The sequence below is a fragment of the Oncorhynchus gorbuscha genome, linkage group LG18 (assembly GCF_021184085.1).
Source record: "Oncorhynchus gorbuscha isolate QuinsamMale2020 ecotype Even-year linkage group LG18, OgorEven_v1.0, whole genome shotgun sequence".
Classification (NCBI taxonomy): domain Eukaryota; kingdom Metazoa; phylum Chordata; class Actinopteri; order Salmoniformes; family Salmonidae; genus Oncorhynchus; species Oncorhynchus gorbuscha.
In genome coordinates, this window is record NC_060190.1 from 46,799,288 (window position 1) to 46,817,918 (window position 18,631).

The 18,631-nt window shown below is 44.7% G+C and overlaps 1 protein-coding gene across 1 annotated transcript in view; it reads left to right on the forward strand.

Annotated features, from left to right (window-relative positions):
- The window catches only part of LOC124004037 (G-protein coupled receptor 22-like), a 51,319-nt gene extending 46,212 nt beyond the window's left edge, over positions 1-5,107 (forward strand). Inside the window, exon 2 of the mRNA XM_046312776.1 lies at positions 2,577-5,107. Within this exon, the coding sequence (XP_046168732.1) occupies positions 2,692-4,395 (1,704 nt within the window). The 5' untranslated portion in view covers positions 2,577-2,691 and the 3' untranslated portion in view covers positions 4,396-5,107. The remainder of the gene's footprint in view (positions 1-2,576) is intronic.
- Positions 5,108-18,631: the final 13,524 nt, after the last annotated feature.

An 18,631-nucleotide genomic window follows, 5' to 3' on the forward strand; every position in this document is an offset into this window, starting at 1 on the left:
CTCTGAAAACTATTAACTGTCGCCACACTGTTGGCCCTGGGCTATGACAACAAGCCCTGTACGCTCTATAATGCACCCCAACAAGGAACGCTGAAACCTGCTCATCAACGTGTGAAACCTCTCCTCTCATTAGCTATCCACGGTTGAAATTAAGCAATGAAAGCGTGGGATTTAACAGAGATTTGGAGGGTGTTTGTTTTGTAAAAAGGTTTGACTGTGTTTCACCTCATCTGTGGGCAGAGATAAACTGTCTGGACTCATATGAAGATTGATCATCATTGGAGCAGTGCTTGAATGTGTCTCCTATCTGGATATGTATTTATGGGTATTTTTTGAGAAAAGAGGACTTTTCCATAACGTATGCATGTTATCTGACCTAGTTAACCGCCCACCCACTCGCTCAGAATGTGGGCAGTGAAATTTGCAGCTCCTCCTTACTGGTTCAGGGATACAGCCAGGCGGTAGAATACAGGAGGTGGGGAGTTCTGTAGGCCAATATCTCCCCATTGGCTTGTTAAAAAGCTGTGGGGGCTGCTTGTGGCACTTCCATCTGTTCACCTCCAACTTCACGGCACTCGCTCACAAACACACACACACCACACTCCGTGCCATCCTCAGAGAAGGAAAAGTATTCTCACCACCCTCCACCCCCTAGAACTATTTCCAGTGCCTCCATGACACATGTTGTTGTCTCAGCTCTGATCATACATCATACCTCTAGTCCAGTGGTTCCCAAACATTTTATAGTCCCGCACCACTTAAAACATTCAACCTCCAACTGCGTACCCCCTCTAGCACCAGAGTCAGTGCACTCTCAAATATTGTTTTTTGCCATCATTGTAAGCCTGCCACACACACAATAAACAATACATTTATTAAACATAAGAATGAGTTTTTGTCACAACCCGGCTTGGCAGGGCATGAAGTGACAAAGCTCTTATAGGACCAGGGCACAAATAATAATATAATAATAATTAATCATTTTGCTCATTATTTAGCCATCTTACATATAAAACCTTATTTGTTAATCAAAAATTGTGAATAACTCACCACAGGTTAATGAGAAGGGTGTGCTTGAAATGATGCACATAACTCTGCAATGTTAGGTTGTATTGGAGAGTCTCAGTCTTGAATCATTTTTCACACACGGTCTGTGCCTGTATTTAGTTTTCATGCTGGTGAGGGCCGAGAATCCACTCTCACATATGTACGTGGTTGCTAAGGACATCAGTGTTTTAACAGAGCGATTTTCCAAGGCAAGAAACTCTGAGTGCAGCCCTGCCAGAAATCTGGCAGTGGCTTCTGATTAAATTAAATTTTCACAGAACCGCTTGTTACAATTTTGATCAGGCTCTCTTGATCAGATAGCAGTAAGTGGACTGGAGGCAGGGCATGAAAGGGATAACGAATCCAGTTGTTTGTGTCGTCCGTTTTGGGAAAGTACAGTACCTACGTAATTGCACATCCAGATTACTCAGGTGCTTTCTATATCACATTTGACATTGTCAGTAAGCTTGAGTTCATTTGCACACAAAAAAGTAATACAATGATGGAAAAACCTGTGTGTTGTCCCTGTTAATGCAAACAGAAAATATCTCCAACATCTTAATCATAGCCTCAATTTTGTCCCACACATTGAATATAGTTGCGGAGAGTCCCTACAATACTAGATTCAGATCATTCAGGCGAGAAAAAACATCACCCAGATAGGCCAGTCGTATGAGAAACCTGTCATCATGCAAGCAGCCAGACAAGTGAAAATGATTGTCATTAAATAAAACTTTAAGCTTGTCTCTCAATTCAAAACAATGTCAATACTTGCCCCTTGATAACCAGCGCACTTCTGTGTGTTGTAAAAGTGGTACATGGTCGCTGCCCGTATCATCGCCTAATGCAGAAAATACATGAGAGTTCAGGGGCCTTGTTTTAACAAAGTTAACCATTTTCACTGTAGTGTCAAACGTCTTTCAAACCTCTTGGTGGATGCTGCAGTGTGCCCAAGTGGCATTGGGAGCAACTGCTTGCACCTGTGTTACTACTCCACTATGTCTCCCTGTCATGGCTTTTGCGCCATCAATACAGATGCCAACAGATCTTCACCACCAAAGTGCATTTGATGTCACAAAGCTGTCCAGTACTTTAAAAATACCCTCTCATGTTGTCCAGGTTTCCAGTGGTTTGCAGATGAGGATATCTTCCTTAATTGACCCCCCATAAACGTAACGGACATATACCAGGAGCTGTGCCAGGCCTGCCACATCTGTTGACTCATCCAGCTGTAAAGCATAGAATTCACTGTTGCTTTTATACATGTCTTACTACTCGAAAGTCATCTTTATTCTCACTCAAAACACTCCCGTGGCTTATTTTTCAAATTGTCATGTTAAATTTCTAAATGTCTGCGCAAGAGTGAAGGTTTCCCACGAGCGAGTAACGCTTAATATGATTGGATGTTAATTAATCATGTTTGCTGCATATTTGTTGTTGGAGGCTTAAGAGGAACTATAGGTCCTATAGCTATAAGGTGATAGGTACTAGCTGAGCTATTCACCCTCCTTCTCTCCTTCTCTCCACAGAACTTCAGAAGTGCAGACCTGTCAATCACCCTTATCACCGTCCAGTCAAAGCCAGGAGAAAAGGAGAGGGCAGGGCATGGACTGGCTTGGCCGTTGCTATGCATGAGCGAGTGCCATGGTGTCCATGGAGACCAAGGGCTATACTGACCTCCTGGAGACCAGCGATGGGCAGGGGTCGGGACTTTTGGAGAGAGGGGACGTGTCGGGGACTGAGGAGGGCTGGAGCGTCCCCTTACCCCTGGGCTTCCAGGTGTCCCTCACCACCGTGCTGATGCTGGAGCTGGTGCTCGGCTTCAGCAGCAACCTGACTGTGCTGGTGCTCTACTGCGCCCAGTCCAACCTGGTTGACTCAGTCAGCAACATGGTTACGGTCAGCTTGCACGTGCTGGACATCCTGGTGTGTGTGCTGTGTCTGCCGCTGACCGTGGCGATCATCCTGCTCCCAGTGGACGGTAGTGGCGGGGGCATCCTGGCTACGCTGTGCTGCTTCCATGAGGCCTGCGTCACCTTCACCAGTGTGGCCACGGCCATCAATGTGCTGGTCATCAGCCTGGACCGCTACGACATCACCGTCCGTCCAGCCACGCGGCTACTGACCCCGCGTCGTGCTGCACTCCTCCTGGCTGCCGTTTGGGCCATATCACTGGCCGTCTTCTTCCTGCCCTTCCTGGAGGGGGACTTCTTTTCAATGGGGTCTGATGCGGAAGACAACAAGATTGGAGGAGGGTTGGAGATGGAGATGGGGGATCTGATCCCTGAGTCTGATTCTGAAGCCCCTACTGGACTGACCCCCACTGGGCAAAACCACACTGGGCTGACCCTCACTCCCTCCACCCCCTCTACTCCATACTACTCCCACCACCTGCCGCCATTGAGGCAGAACCGGACACTGCTATGTGTGGGTGGGCAGGGCTACCACACAGGCCTGGCCATATACTACCACCTCCTCCTGCAGGTGCCCTGCTTCTTCATCGCCGTGGTCGTCATGTTGTTCACATACTCCCGCATCCTGCAGGCCCTCAACATCCGCATCGGCACCCACATAAAGAGGGGCCCACGGGCCTCCAATAAGGACTCAGGCTGCAGGATCCGCAGGCGGAGACAAAGGAGGAAGGGACTGAGTCTGGCCACAGAGGGGAGAGGTTCCTCCAGCCAGAACCAACGCCTCACCCACCCACCCCTCATCCCATCCCCCAGCTCCCTCCCGCCCCTCTCCTCCATGCCCCTGGTTACCTCTGACAGTGGGGCCACGGGGGTCACCAACACCACCGCCAACACCCCCAGCGCCACCACCCCAGCGACCCCTAACCCCACTGACGACATCTCCCCCCCACCGGCGGCGGCAGACCGCCCAGGCGTCCAGGCTTCTGTGTCGGCCATCATCGCCCTGAGGAGGGCAGTGAGGCGCCACCGGGACCGGCGGGAGCGCCAGCGGAGAGTCTTCAAGATGTCCCTGATCATCATCTCCTCTTTCCTGGGCTGCTGGGCTCCTCTGTCCATGGTGAACGTGTTGATACTGTGCCTGGGCCCCAGCGATGGCCTGGTACGTGTGAGGCTCTGCTTCCTGGCCATGGCATACGGCACCACCATCTTCCACCCGCTGCTCTATGCCTTCACCAGGCAAAAGCTGCGTAAAGCGCTGAAGACCCATGTCAAGAAGAGGGTGGTGTCCCTGCTGCAGGTGGACCCGGCGCCCAACGGGGGAGCTGTTATTCACAACTCCTGGGTGCAGGGGGGTGGACAGAGGAAGGGACGCAAGCCCCGACTGGAGGGCAGTGACGCCACCAGTAACTGCCTAACAGTGGCTGTGAGAGAATGAGAGGCAGTGCAGCTGTGTGTGTGCGTGCGTGTACAAGCGAGCTTGCATGTGTATATGGGTGTACAGTGTGTAATAGTTGACAAAGGTCACACTACATCATCAGCACCTCCCTCCATCCAGATGTGTGATGATGGCAGGTGGGCCCAGAGCTATAATTAACATCAGACCTGCTCTGTGATCTATGTACACAGCTCTTCATTAGTCCCCCAGTTAACAACAAGATGGCCACTCCTTCTCCATGGCAATGCCAAGCTACAAAGCAATATGTGACATCACCTGCGTTGCCGCAACCTTAGTTACTGTAGATATACATCCCAGTATAGGTACAGAGCAAAAATATCCACACACATTGATCAACCTGTTGTCATTCACGGAACAAGTGAACACACTATCTACCTGCACACAGATCTCAATGAGAGTCAATATCCAGTAACAGTTTATCAATAGATTAGTCATGCATTAAAGGTGAAGTTTTATTTTTTACAACCTTTTTTTACAACCTATTTTTGATGTACTGTAAATGGCATGTTATAGAAGGGTCCTGACACCTTTTTTGTGATTTCATGTTTGTTTGTTTTTACTTCCCCCAAACAGCAAATTGCTTCCTCATCCTCATTGTTTAGTATGAGGTCCCCGAAAAAATATGAACAAAGGCTCCAAAAACACCCAAATAAAAGAAAATGTTATTTGTTGCATGCACATATTTAGCAGATGTTATTGCGGGTGTAGCGAAATGTTTTTGTTCCTAGCTCCAACAGTGCAATAATAACAATACACAAAAATGCTAATAAATCCAAAAAGGTAAAAGAATGAAATTAAGAAATATAAAAATATTAGGACGAGCAATGTCGGAGTCCAGAGTGTGTGTGTATTGGAGTCCAGAGTGTGTGTATATATATATATATATATACAGTTGAAGTCGGAAGTTTACATACACCTTAGCCAAATACATTTAAACTCAGTTTTCACTATTCCTGACATTTAATCCTAGTAAAGATTCCCTGCCTTAGGTCAGTTAGGATCACCACTTTATTTTCAGAATGATTGTAGAGAGAATAATTTATTTCAGATTTTATTTCTTTCATCACATTCCCAGTGGGTCAGAAGTTTACGTACACTCAATTAGTATTTGGTAGCATAGCCTTCTAAATTGTTTAACTTAGGTCAAACGTTTTGGGTAGCCTTCCCACAATAAGTTCGGTGACTTTTGGCCCATTCCTCCTGACAAAGCTGGTGTAACTGAATCAGGTTTGAAGGCCTCCTTGCTCGCACACACTTTTCAGTTGTGCCCACAAATTTTCTGTAGGACAAACCACCAGGGCTTTGTGATGGCCATTCCAATACCTTGACTTTGTTGTCCTTAAGCCATTTTGCCACAACTTTGGAAGTATGCTTGGGGTCATTGTCCATTTCGAAGACCCATTTGTGACCAAGCTTTAACTTCCTGACTGATGTCTTGAGATGTTGCTTCAATATATCCACATCATTTTCCTACCTCATGATTTATCTATTTTATGAAGTGCACCAGTCCCTCCTGCAGCAAAGCACCCCCACAACATGATGCTGCCACCTCCATGCTTTATGGTTGGGATGGTTTTCTTTGGCTTGCAAGCCTCCCCCTTTTCCTCCAAACATAACGATGGTCATTATGGTCAAACATTATGGTCAAACAGTTCTACTTTTGTTTCATCAGACCAGAGGACATTTCTCCAAAAAGTACGATCTTTGTCCCCATGTGCAGCTGCAGACCGTAGTCTGGCTTTTTTATGGTGGTGTTGGAGCAGTGGTTTCTTCCTTGCTGAACGGCCTTTCAGGTGATGTCGATATAAGACTGTGGATATAGATACTTTTGTACCTGTTTCCTCCAGCATCTTCACAAGGTCCTTTGCTGTTGCTCTGGGATTGATTTTCACTTTTCGCACCAAAGTTCGTTCATCTCTAGGAGACAGAACACGTCTCCTTCCTAAGCGGTATGACTGCTGCGTGGTCCCATGGTGTTTCTACTTGCATACTATTGTTTGTACAGATGAACGTCGTACCTTCAGGCTTTTGAAAATTGCCCCCAAGAATGAACCAGACTTGTGGAGGTCTACAATTCTTTTCTGGGGTCTTGGATGATTTATTTAGATTTTCCATTGATGAGGCACTGAGTTTGAAGGTAGGCCTTGAAATACATCCACAGGTACACCTCCATTGACTCAAATGATGTCAATTAGCCTATCAGAAGCTTCTAAAGCCATGACATAATTTCCGGGAATTTTCCAAGCTATTTAAGGCACAGTCAACTTAGTGTATGTAAACTTCTGACCCACTGAATTTGTGATAGAGTGAATTATAAGTGAAATAATCTGTCTGTTAACAATTGTTGAAAAAATGACTTCTGTCATGCCAAAACTATAGTTTGTTAACAAGACATTTGTAGAGTGGTTGAAAAATGAGTTTTCATGACCCAAATATTGATTCATTATTTACATAATTATTCAGACCCTTCGTTTTGAGACTGGAAATTTAGCTCCGGTGCATTCTGTTTCCATTGATCATCCTTGAGATGTTTCGTCAAATGGATTGGAATCCACCTGTGGTAAATTCTATTCATTGGACATGATTTTGAAAGACACACACATCTACAGTCGTGGCCAAAAGTTTTGAGACTGACACAAATATTAATTTTCACAAAGTCTGCTGCCTCAGTCTGTATGATGGCAATTTGCATACATTTCAGAATGTTATGAAGAGTGATCAGATGAATTGCAATTAATTGCAAAGTCCTTCTTTGCCATGCAAATTAACTGAATCCCCCAAAAAACATTTCCACTGCATTTCAGCCCTGCCACATAAGGACCAGCTGACATCATGTCAGTTATTCTCTCGTTAACACAGGTGTGAGTGTTGAGGAGGACAAGGCTGGAGATCACTCTGTCATGCTGATTTAGATTGAATAACAGACTGGAAGCTTCAAAAGGAGGGTGGGGCTTAGAATCATTGTTCTTCCTCTGTCAACCATGGTTACCTGCTAGGAAACACGTGCCGTCATCATTGCTTGCACAAAAAGGGCTTCACAGGCAAGGATATTGCTGCCAGTAAGATTGCACCTAAATCAACAATTGATTGGATCATCAAGAACTTCAAGGAGAGCGGTTCAATTGTTGTGAAGAAGGCTTCAGGGCGCCAAAGAAAGTACAGCAAGGACTGAATGCAGTTGATTCAGCTGCGAGATCGGGGCACCACCAGTACAGAGCTTGCTCAGGAATGGCAGCAGGCAGGTGTGAGCTCATCTGCACGCACAGTTAGGCAAAGACTTTTGGAGGATGGCCTGGTGTCAAGAAGGGCAGCAAAGAAGCCACTTCTCTCCAGGGAAAACATCAGGGACAGACTGGTATTCTGCAAAAGGTACAGGGATTGGACTGCTGAGGACTGGGGTAAAGTCATTTTCTCTGATGAATCCCCTTTCCGATTGTTTGGCGCATCTGGAAAAAAGCTTGTCCAGAGAAGACAAGGTGAACGCTACCATCAGTCCTGTGTCATGCCAACAGTAAAGCATCCTGAGACCATTCATGCGTGGGGTTGCTTCTCAGCCAAGGGAGTGGACTCACTCACAATTTTGCCTAAGAACACAGCCATGAATAAAGAATGGTACCAACACATCCTCTGAGAGCAACTTCTCCCAACCATCCAGGAACAGTTTGGTGACGAACAATGCCTTTTCCAGCATGATGGAGCACCTTGCCATAAGGCAAAAGTGATAACTAAGTGGCTTGGGGAACAAAACATAGATATTTTGTGTCCATGGCCAGGAAACTCCCAAGAACCTTAATCCCATTGAGAATGTGTGGTCTAACCTCAAGAGGTGGGTGGACAAACAAAAACCCACAAATTCTGACAAACTCCAAGCATTGACTATGCAAGAATGGGCTTCAATCAGTTAGGATGTGACCCAGAAGTTAATTGACAGCATGCCAGGGTGGATTGCAGAGGTCTTGAAAAAGAAAGGTCAATACTGCAAATATTGACTCTTTGCATCAACTTCATGTAATTGTCAATAAAAGCCTTTGACACTTCTGAAAGGCTTGTAATTATACTTCAGTATTCCATAGCAACATATAACAAAAATATCTAAAGACACTGAGGCAGCAGACTTTGTGAAAATTAATATTTGTGTCATTTTCAAAACTTTTGGCCACGACTGTATCTAAGGTCCCACAGTTGACAGTGCATGTTAGGGCAAAAAACAAGCCATGAGGTCGAAGGAAGTGGCCGTAGAGCTCAGAGACAGGATTCTGTAAAGACACAGACCTGGGGAAGGGTACCAAAATAATTCTGCAGCATTGAACGTCTTCAAAAACTCAGTGGCCTCCATCATTCCTGAATGGAAGTAGATTGGAACCACCAAGACTCTTCCTGTTAAGAGTAAATGAGTGAAGAGATGTGGAGTCAGGCGCAGAGAGCAAAGGATGTGGGAAAAACAACACGCTTTAATGTCCTGGAAACATAACATGTACAAAAGTGGAAACACAAATGAACAGAAATATAAACGGACAGCGTGAAACCCAAAATGCCAACAAAAACACACTCAAACAAGGAAACAGGAGAACAAGCCCGCACGAAACAAAAGCGGGCTGAACAGACTATATATAACCCTATCCTAACAACCAAACTAGAAACAAGTGCTACCAATTAGACAAAACTAAACAAACACAGAACAACGGATCGGCGATAGCTAGTAGACCGGCGACGACGACCGCCGAGCGCCACCCGAACAAGAAGGGGAGTCACCTTCGGTAATATTCGTGACACTTCCAGATTTGGCCGCCCGGCCATACTGAGCAATCTGGGAAAAAAGGCCTTGGTCAGGGAGGTGACAAAGAACCCAAATGGTAACTCTGACAGAGCTCTAGAGTACCTCTGTGGCGATGGGAGAACCTTCCAGAAGGACAACCATTTCTGCGACACTCCACCGATCAGGCCTTTAAGCCACTCCTCAGTAAAAGGCACATGGCAGCCCGCTTGGAGTTTGCCAAAAGGCACCTAAAGGCTTTCAGACCATGAGAGCAAGATTCTCTGGTCTGTTGAAACGTCTGGCGAGAACCTGGCACCATCCCTACGGTGAAGCATGGTGGTGGCATCATCATGCTATGGGGAAATTTTTCAGTGGCAGTGACTGAGAGACTAGTCAGGATGAAGGGAAAGATGAACATAGCAAAGTATAGAGAGATCCTTGATGAACACATGCTCCAGAGCGCTCAGGATCTCAGAATGGGGCGAAGGTTCACCTTCAAACAGGACAACACAGGAGTGGCTTCAGGACAAGTCTTTAAATGTCCTTAAGTGGCCCAGCCAGAGCCCGGACTTGAACCCAATCAAATATCTCTGGAAGAAGTATGAAAATAGCTGTGCAGCAACACTCCCCATCCAACCTGACAGAGCTTGATAGGATCTGCAGAGAAGAATTGGAGAAACTCCCCAAATACAGGTGTGCCAAGCTTGTAGCATCATACCCAAGAAGACTCAATGCTGTAATCGCTGCCACAGGTGCTTCAACAAAGTACTGAGTAAAGGGTCTGAATACTTATGTAAGTGTGATATTTCAGTTTTTTTATTTGAAATAAATTTGCAAAAATTACAAAAAAATAGTTTTTGCTTTGTCATAATGGGGTGTTGTGTGTAAATTGAGGGGTAAAACCAATTTAATCGATATTAGAAAAATCTGTCATGTAACCAAATGTGAAAAAAGTCAAGGGGTCTGAACATTTTCTGAAGGCACTTTATATGGATAGAATATGTAGTATATATGAAGAATAGTATATGTACAGCAATAGTTAAATAGGAGGCCTTGTCTAGAATACAGTATATACATATGAAGTGGGTAAACAGTATGTAAACATTATTAAAGTGACCAGTGTTATGTACATAGGGCAGCAGCCTCTAAGGTGCATGGTAGAGTAACCGGGTTGTAGCCGGCTAGTGACAGTGACTAAAGTTCAGGGCAGGGTACTGGGTGGTGGCCGGCTAGTGGTGATTATTTAATATGTTTGATGGCCCTGAGATAGGAGCTGTATTTCAGTCTCTTGGTTCCAGTTTTGATGCACCTGTACTGACCTCACTTTCTGCTTGGTAGCGGGGTGAACAGGCCGTGGCTCAGGTGGCTGAGGTCCTTGATAATATTCTTGGCCTTCCTGTGACACCGGGTACTGTAGATGTCCTGGAGGGCAAGCAGTGGGCCCTCGGTGATGTGTTGAGCAGACTGCACAACCCGCTGGAGAGCCCTAGTGTGGCGGACCGTACAGTTGTCATACCAGGTGGTGATACAGCCCGACAGGATGCTCTCAATGATGCATCTGTAAAAGTTTGTGAGGGTTTGAGGGGCCAAGCAAAATTTCTTCAGCCTCCTGAGGTTGAAGAGTTGCTGCTGCTTCTTCTTCTGCTTCTTCTTCACCACACTGTCTGTTTGGGTGGACCAGATTGATTTCAGATTGTCAGTGATGTGTACATCCTTTAGAAACTGCAATGCTCTAAAGATAGTAATGCAAGTCTTTAGATGTTGTACACATGAAATTGTGCCATTCCAAACTTTATCCGCAGTGTTATATTCCCTTTTGCGCGGCTGGATCTGTTTCCCCTATCCAGCTGTTCCATTCTCCTTGTAGCCTGCTGCTACAGGTAACTACCAAAATAGAGGAAACACCAACATAAAGTGTCTTAATATAGGGCGTTGGGCCACCACGACCAGCCAGAAAAGCTTCAATGCGCCTTAGCATAGATTCTACAAGTGTCTGGAACTTCCTGTGTGGAAGCACCCCATGCTTTCAATATGCGTTGTATCCCTCATTTACTGAAGTGTTTCCTTTATTTTGGCAGTTACCTGTAGAATAGACAGAGGTTTCGCTAGAGTTACAAAAACATTGAGTATAACATTACATATAAAGTTCAGAATGACAAAATTTCATGTCTACAACATCTAAAGACCGGTATCACTCTACTGAGAGCTTTGCAGTTTCTAAAGGTTGCATTTGGGTGTTTTTGGAGCCTTTGTTCATGTTTTTTGGGGGAGCCCCATACCACACAAAGAAGATGAAGTGATTTGTTGTTTGGGGTAAGTTTCTCAAAAACATATGAAATCATGCCTGGACCCTTCTATAACATGCTAGTTATATACAAAATAGAGATTTGGTTGTAACAAAATAAAACTCCTTAATTTCCTTTTCTCAAATGATTCTGAATGTTTTACTGTATGTCTTGTGTTTACAAGAGTGTAGTGTGCGTGTGTGTGGTTCTATATAGTTCCAAATAAGGGTTTTTGGGGTTGTTAAAATAGCGGATCCCTTTTTGGTGCTATCTAGAATCCTTTTTGGAAGGTTCTGTAAAGAACCATGCTTACAGGGTTCTAAAGAAACCTTTTATGGTGCTGTAAAGAACCATTTCATAAGGTTCTATGGTATATCGCACCACAAAGAGTTCCGCTATGGTAACGTCCTTTTTGGGGGCTAAATAGGACCTGTTTTAAATAACCTTTGTCAAAGGTTATACAAAGAACCTTTTGAAGAACCATACAGGGTTTTATATTGTGGTTAGTAGCCATATGATATTGTTACATTTCCATAGGTATTAATCCACAAATTAAATCAGGTGTGCTAGCTCCAGAACAGCTCAGGGTCCTTGAGGAGAAAAATGAAAACCACTGATATAGTCAACAGCTCATAGTTGACACACAACCTTACATGGGTCTTTCATAAGACATCATTATTGATCAGGCTTTTTTTCCCATATGCAATGACATAATACAACAGATTAGATCAACTGGGATAGCACTCTCAATCATGGTTGCACAAAAAGAGCTGTGCGCAAACCACACCCCAAATATATTCCAATTAGCCGCTGCCCCTACATTTGAATTTTCACTAAAAGATGAAAGAACGATTTTCTTAACTGCAAAAAAACATTGAAGGGCTCAAAGGGTTCATTGAGTCATTATGGTTCCACATAGAACCATAACCCTTACCAAAGAACCCTTGAGGAACCCTCTTTTTCTTAGAGGGCAGATGGTTGCACCACTGTGAACCATCCCAGGCTCCGGAGTTAGACAGGTCCTGGAGCAGCATTTGGAGGTTGTTTTTGATCTGTGTCTACCTCCTCCTCAGGGCTTTATATCTAAAATACACAGCATTATATTGTTATCATTTGTTAATGTTTCATGTGTTAGAATTTGATTTTGTTTATGTATTTTTTACTTTTCTAAACTTAATATTTGAATTTGATTATTGAATGATTTAATTGAAGAAGAAAAAAAAGAAGAAAAAAACTGGTAATGACTTTTGGATAAAGAACAAGTAGAATGACCTTTTATATATATATATTTATATATATATATATATATATATATATATATATATATATATATATATATATATATACACAGTACTTTTGTAATGTTTTCAGAACCCTTGACTTTTTCCACATTTTGTTACGTTCAATCGTCAATCTTGACACAATACCCCATAATGACAAAGCAAAAAACATTTTGAGTCTCATTACAAAGGGTCTGATTACTTATGTAAATAAGGTATTTGTGTTTTTTTAATGTTTAATGCATTTGCAAACATGTCCAAAACCCTGTTTTCACTTTGTCATTATGGGGTATTGTGTGTAGATCGATAAAGATGTTTTATTTATTTAATCAATTTTAGAATAAGGCTGTAACATAAGAAAATTTGAAAAAGGTCAAGGGGTCTGAATACTTTCCAAATGCACTGTATCTCCCTCTGAAGCATGTTGAACATATACAGCTACATCATTGCACCGGCCCTCAGTTATTGTGATAGGTATTAGCCTAGTTATAGCCATGAAGTAGGTAGGCTACATACATTACCAGTCAAAAGTTTGGACACACTTACTCATTCAAAGGTTTTTCTTTATTTGTACTATTTTCTACACCTGTTTTTCAACAGGAAATGACCCAACACACCTCAAGGCTGTGTAAGGGTTATTTGACCATGAAGGAAACCTGGCCTCCACAATCACCTGACCTCAACCCAATTGAGATGGTTTGGGGTGAGTTGGACCACAGAGTGAAGGAAAAGCAGCCAACAAGTGCTCAGCATATGTGGGAACTCCTTCCAGGTGAAACTGGTTGAGAGAATGCCAAGCATGTGCAAAGCTGTCATCAAGGCAAAGGGTAGCTACTTTGAAGAATCTCAAATCTCAAATATAGTTCAATATTTTTTAATACTTTCTTGATTACTATATGATTCCATATGTTATTTCCCTCGTTTTGATGTATTTCCTATTATTCTACAATAATAGTGAAGATGAATGAATAGGTGTGTGCAAACGTTTGACTGGTACTGTATGATCAACAGTTTGGGTAGACTATGTATGGCTCTCAAGTGTGAAGGAACTTTTCCAGTCTCTTTTGTGGGTTACTATAATATAGGTCCTCCTTTCCCTCCTGCTTCACTTTGGAGCCAGACAGAAGGAATTCATTCCTGTGTATTTATATATGTACATGTTCAGGGATGTAAATATTCTAATATCTAGCTCTTAGGGGTTTGAGTGGAAGGATTATTTTGTGTTGCAGCAGTCATCTGCTGACCAGAATATCAGCCGAGCTGAGTGAGAGGGTAAGAAAACACACATGGAAGAGATCAAACATCTAAATGTATTTTGTTTCTGTATGTGTGTACCGTACTGTACCTTTATTGCCAGGTATATAGAGATAGCATTGTACATGATTTATATTGTGTTGTTATATTGTATTTCTTATTAGAACATGACAAAATCTGGAATAATAAAAAGACTGTGCACATGCCTACGTGGACACATGCCTTTTCATTTACATAGCGAGTATCTTACACAGAGAGAGGAGCTTGAGTGTGTGTGTGTGTGGGAGAGAGGGCACTCCCAGTCCCATCATGAACCTGTTCCACTGTCAATCAACTCTGCACAGCACACATTCCATTCCATTGGGATTTTGGTGAGACCTGATTCATTGTATTGTAGGCTACATGGTTTGCCATTTTCGATTAATGTTAGCTGCTCAGTTAGCCTTGACTGTGGCTCTGAGCATTCAGGAATTGGTGCTGTTCAATGTTTAGTGTAATAGCTCTTATCAGACCTAAAGGCAGTCAGTAGGATGCATGTGATGATTGTTAATGTTTATCACATATCACATATCCTTTATGACCAATCTCAGTTACAATTTGCATGTAGTTGATTAAAATCTATGACAGAACTCTGTGAAAAGTGGTTCCTCCAATTAGTCACGTATTTAACCTTTTGACGACATGGGGCCAACAATATTAATCATTAACAACTATTGACTTGAAATTTCTATGAATATTGCAATGAGATCGACACAAAAAAACCTTTCATTGACAATCGATGTAACACCACACTTTACATGCTGTAAAATAATACATTTACCATTTGCTGGCTATCGAGTCAAGTTTTTCTAGGATTGTCACTGATTATGTTTTGTGCATGCTAATGTAGCAGATGTTGGTTTCTCCCATTGGATACCTGGGTTCAGATCCCACCCATGACACTAACACTTGTGGAAAGATTGACCTACCTTGCAGAGATAATATGCACAGCTTGTGTCTCAGCAGTCCAATCTATCTCAGTCAATAGGAGGACCTGCCAGGTCTGCTTAGCCCTGGACTGACTTTATAATCATCCATTCCAACTGTCCAAATCTGTCACTCTTTCTTTCTACCCCTGACCGTCCATCCCCTGCTACCACGCTCCCTCCTCTTTCTCTCTCTTCTCCATCCCCTGCTACCACGCTCCCTCCTCTCTCTCTTCTCCATCCCCTGCTACCACCCTCTCTCTCTCTTTCTCTCTCTTCTCCATCCTCTGCTACCACCCTCTCTCTCTCTTTCTCTCTCTTCTCCATCCCCTGCTACCACGCTCCCTCCTCTCTCTCTCTTTCTCTCTCTTCTCCATCCCCTGCTACCACGCTCCCTCCTCTTTCTCTCTCTTCTCCATCCCCTGCTACCACGCTCCCTCTTCTCTCTCTTCTCCATCCCCTGCTACCACGCTCCATCCTCTCTCTCTCTTTCTCTCTCTTATCCATCCCCTGCTACCATGCTCCCTCCTCTCTCTCTCTCTTCTCCATCCCCTGCTACCACGCTCCCTCCTCTCTCTCTCTTTCTCTCTCTTCTCCATCCCCTGCTACCACGCTCCCTCCTCTCTCTCTTTCTCTCTCTTCTCCATCCCCAGCTACCCAGCTCTCTCTTTCTCTTTTCCATCCCCTGCTACCACGCTCCCTCCTCTCTCTCTTTCTCTGATCCCTCATTTAGAAACTCTGTCCCAGATTCTTACAGTATTTACTGCTGACTGCAGCCACTCCGCTTTTCTTGAATAATAATATATATGCGCCATCCCTCCCTCATTCCCTCTCACCAGTGCTGTGACAATAGGAAGCTAATGAAGATTACTGCTGGTGTTCAGGTAAACTTGTCCTCTACCAACACCTTACATCACGTTACCCTGCAGCTCACTTATCCTCTTAAAATAAAATTCCACCCCAAAACCCTCTTTTGGTATTTGTTTTATTAATCCATTGTTGACATAGTCCCAAAATGTTTTGCTTGTCAGCAATCAAGTTTTCAAGATATGTAACTTCCTAAATACTGAAATCATCCCTGTATGATGATGCATTTAGCATTATATGATGCAAACATTTTGGTACTATGTCAACAATGGACTGATGAAACAAATACCAAAATATCGTTTTTGGTTAGAGTTTTCCTTTAACACCCTCCTTACTGTCACGCCTTGGTCATTGTATCTTGTGTTTTTGTTATATGTTTGGGTAGGCCAGGGTGTGACATGGGTTTATATGTTGTATTTCGAATTGGGGTTTGTATTAATTGGGAGTGTGTATTATTAGGGGTGTGTCTAGTTAGGCTTGGCTGCCTGAGGCGATTCCTAATTGGAGTCAGCTGATTCTAGTTGTCTCGGATTGGGAACCGTATTTAGGTAGCCTGAGTGCGTGTTGTATTTCGTGGGTGATTGTACCTGTCTTTGTGTTAGTCACCAGATAGGCTGTATTAGTTTCACTCATTTGTTGTTTTCGTATTTTCAGTTATTTCATGTACCGCTATTTTCTTCATTAAAAGTCATGAGTAACCTACACGCTGCATTTCGGTCTGACTCTCTTCAAACAGCAGACGAACTTCATGGACAGAATCACCCACCACCATTCACAGACCGAGCAGCGTGTGAACTGGCAGGATCTGAAGGAAGACGTTATGGACAACAGAAGCAAGGAGTATACTACGTGGGAGGAAATCGACAGGTGGGCGGCCGACCCAGAGCAAGTGCAGGAGCCCGCCTGGGATTCCCTACAGCAATGCAAAGAGGGCTATACACGGATGGAATCGAAAAGGAAAGCACGGCTATACAGAGCGAAAACCGTAGGTAACGGGGAAAGCGCAGAGAGATAGTGGCAGAGTCAGGAGTCAGACCTGAGCCTACTCTCCCTGTTAATTGTGAGGAGCAGCAATATGAGGGCTTCTGGTCTTGGGAGATGATATTAGACGGAAAAGGACCCTGGGGGCAGCCGGGAGAATATCGCCTTCCCAAGGAGGAAATAGAAGTAGCTAAAGCGGAGAGGCGCGAGTATGAGGAGGCAGCACTGCGACGCAGTTGGAAACCGGAAAGTCACCCCAAAAAATTTATTGGGGGGGGCTAAAAGGGAGAATAGTTATGCCAGGTAGGAAACCTGTGCATACTCCCTGTGCTCACCGTTGGGCTAGAGAGACCGGGCAGGCACCGTGTTATGCTATGGAGCGCACGGTGTTTCCAGTGCGGGTGCAGAGCCAGCTGCGACTCATACCAGCCCTTCCTATTGGCCAGGCTAGAGTGGGCATCGAGCCAGGTAAGCTTGGGCAGGCTCGGTGCTCAAGAGCTCCAGTGCGCCTGCACGGTCCGGTCTATCCAGAGCCACCTCTACACACCAGTCCTCCGGTAGCAGCTCCCCGCACCAGGCTTCCTGTGCGTGTCCTCGCGCCAGTACCACCAGTTCCAGCACCAAGCACCAGGCCTCCAGTGCGCCTCGCCTGTTTAGCGCAGCCAGAGCTGTTCTCCTCTCCTGCGCTGTTGGAGTCTCCCGCCTGTTTAGCGCAGCCAGAGCTTTTCTCCTCTCCTGCGCTGTTGGAGTCTCCTGTCTGCCCAGCGCCGCCAGTCGGCCCAGCGTCACCAGTCTGCCAGGATCCGCCAGAAGTGCCAGTCTGCCAAGATCTTCTAGATCGGCCAGACAACCTTAATCATCCAGGTCCACCAGCCAGCCAGGATTTACCGGAGCCTACTACCTGCCTGAGCTTCCTCTCAGTACTGAGCTTCCTTTCAGTACTAGGCTCCCTCTCTGTACTGGGCTCCCTCTCAGTACCGGGCTTTCCCTCAGTACTGGGCTGCTTCGGTCCCGAGCTGCCCCTCAGTTATGTGGGGATCAGGGTGAGGACTATTAGGCCGTGGTCGGCGGAGAAGGTGGATTATCCTAGGACGCGAAGGGGAGGAACTAGGACATTTATGGAGTGGGGTCCACGTCCCGAGCCAGAACCGCCACCAGGGACAGACGCCCACCCGGACCCTCCCTATCCTCTTGAGGTGCGTCCCGGAGTCCGCACCTTAGGGGGGGGGGGGTTCTGTCACGCCTTGGTCATTGTATCTTGTGTTTTTGTTATATGTTTGGGTAGGCCAGGGTGTGACATGGGTTTATATGTTGTATTTCGTATTGGGGTTTGTATTAATTGGGAGTGTGTATTATTAGGGGTGTGTCTAGTTAGGCTTGGCTGCCTGAGGCGATTCCTAATTGGAGTCAGCTGATTCTAGTTGTCTCGGATTGGGAACCGTATTTAGGTAGCCTGAGTGCGCGTTGTATTTCGTGGGTGATTGTACCTGTCTTTGTGTTAGTCACCAGATAGGCTGTATTAGTTTCACTCGTTTGTTGTTTTCGTATTTTCAGTTATTTCATGTACCGCTATTTTCTTCATTAAAAGTCATGAGTAACCTACACGCTGCATTTCGGTCTGACTCTCTTCAAACAGCAGACGAACTTCATTACACTTACCTTATTAAGACAGATTGTTAACGTCCAGTATGTTGTGTGCGTGTGTGCATGCATTTGTGTGTGATGTCCAGCATGTTTTTGTTTTGAGCGATAAATAAGCAATATATATTATTACACCCTATGTTAATCATATTAGTTCCCTTCTCTACTCCTGACTCTATACTGCCT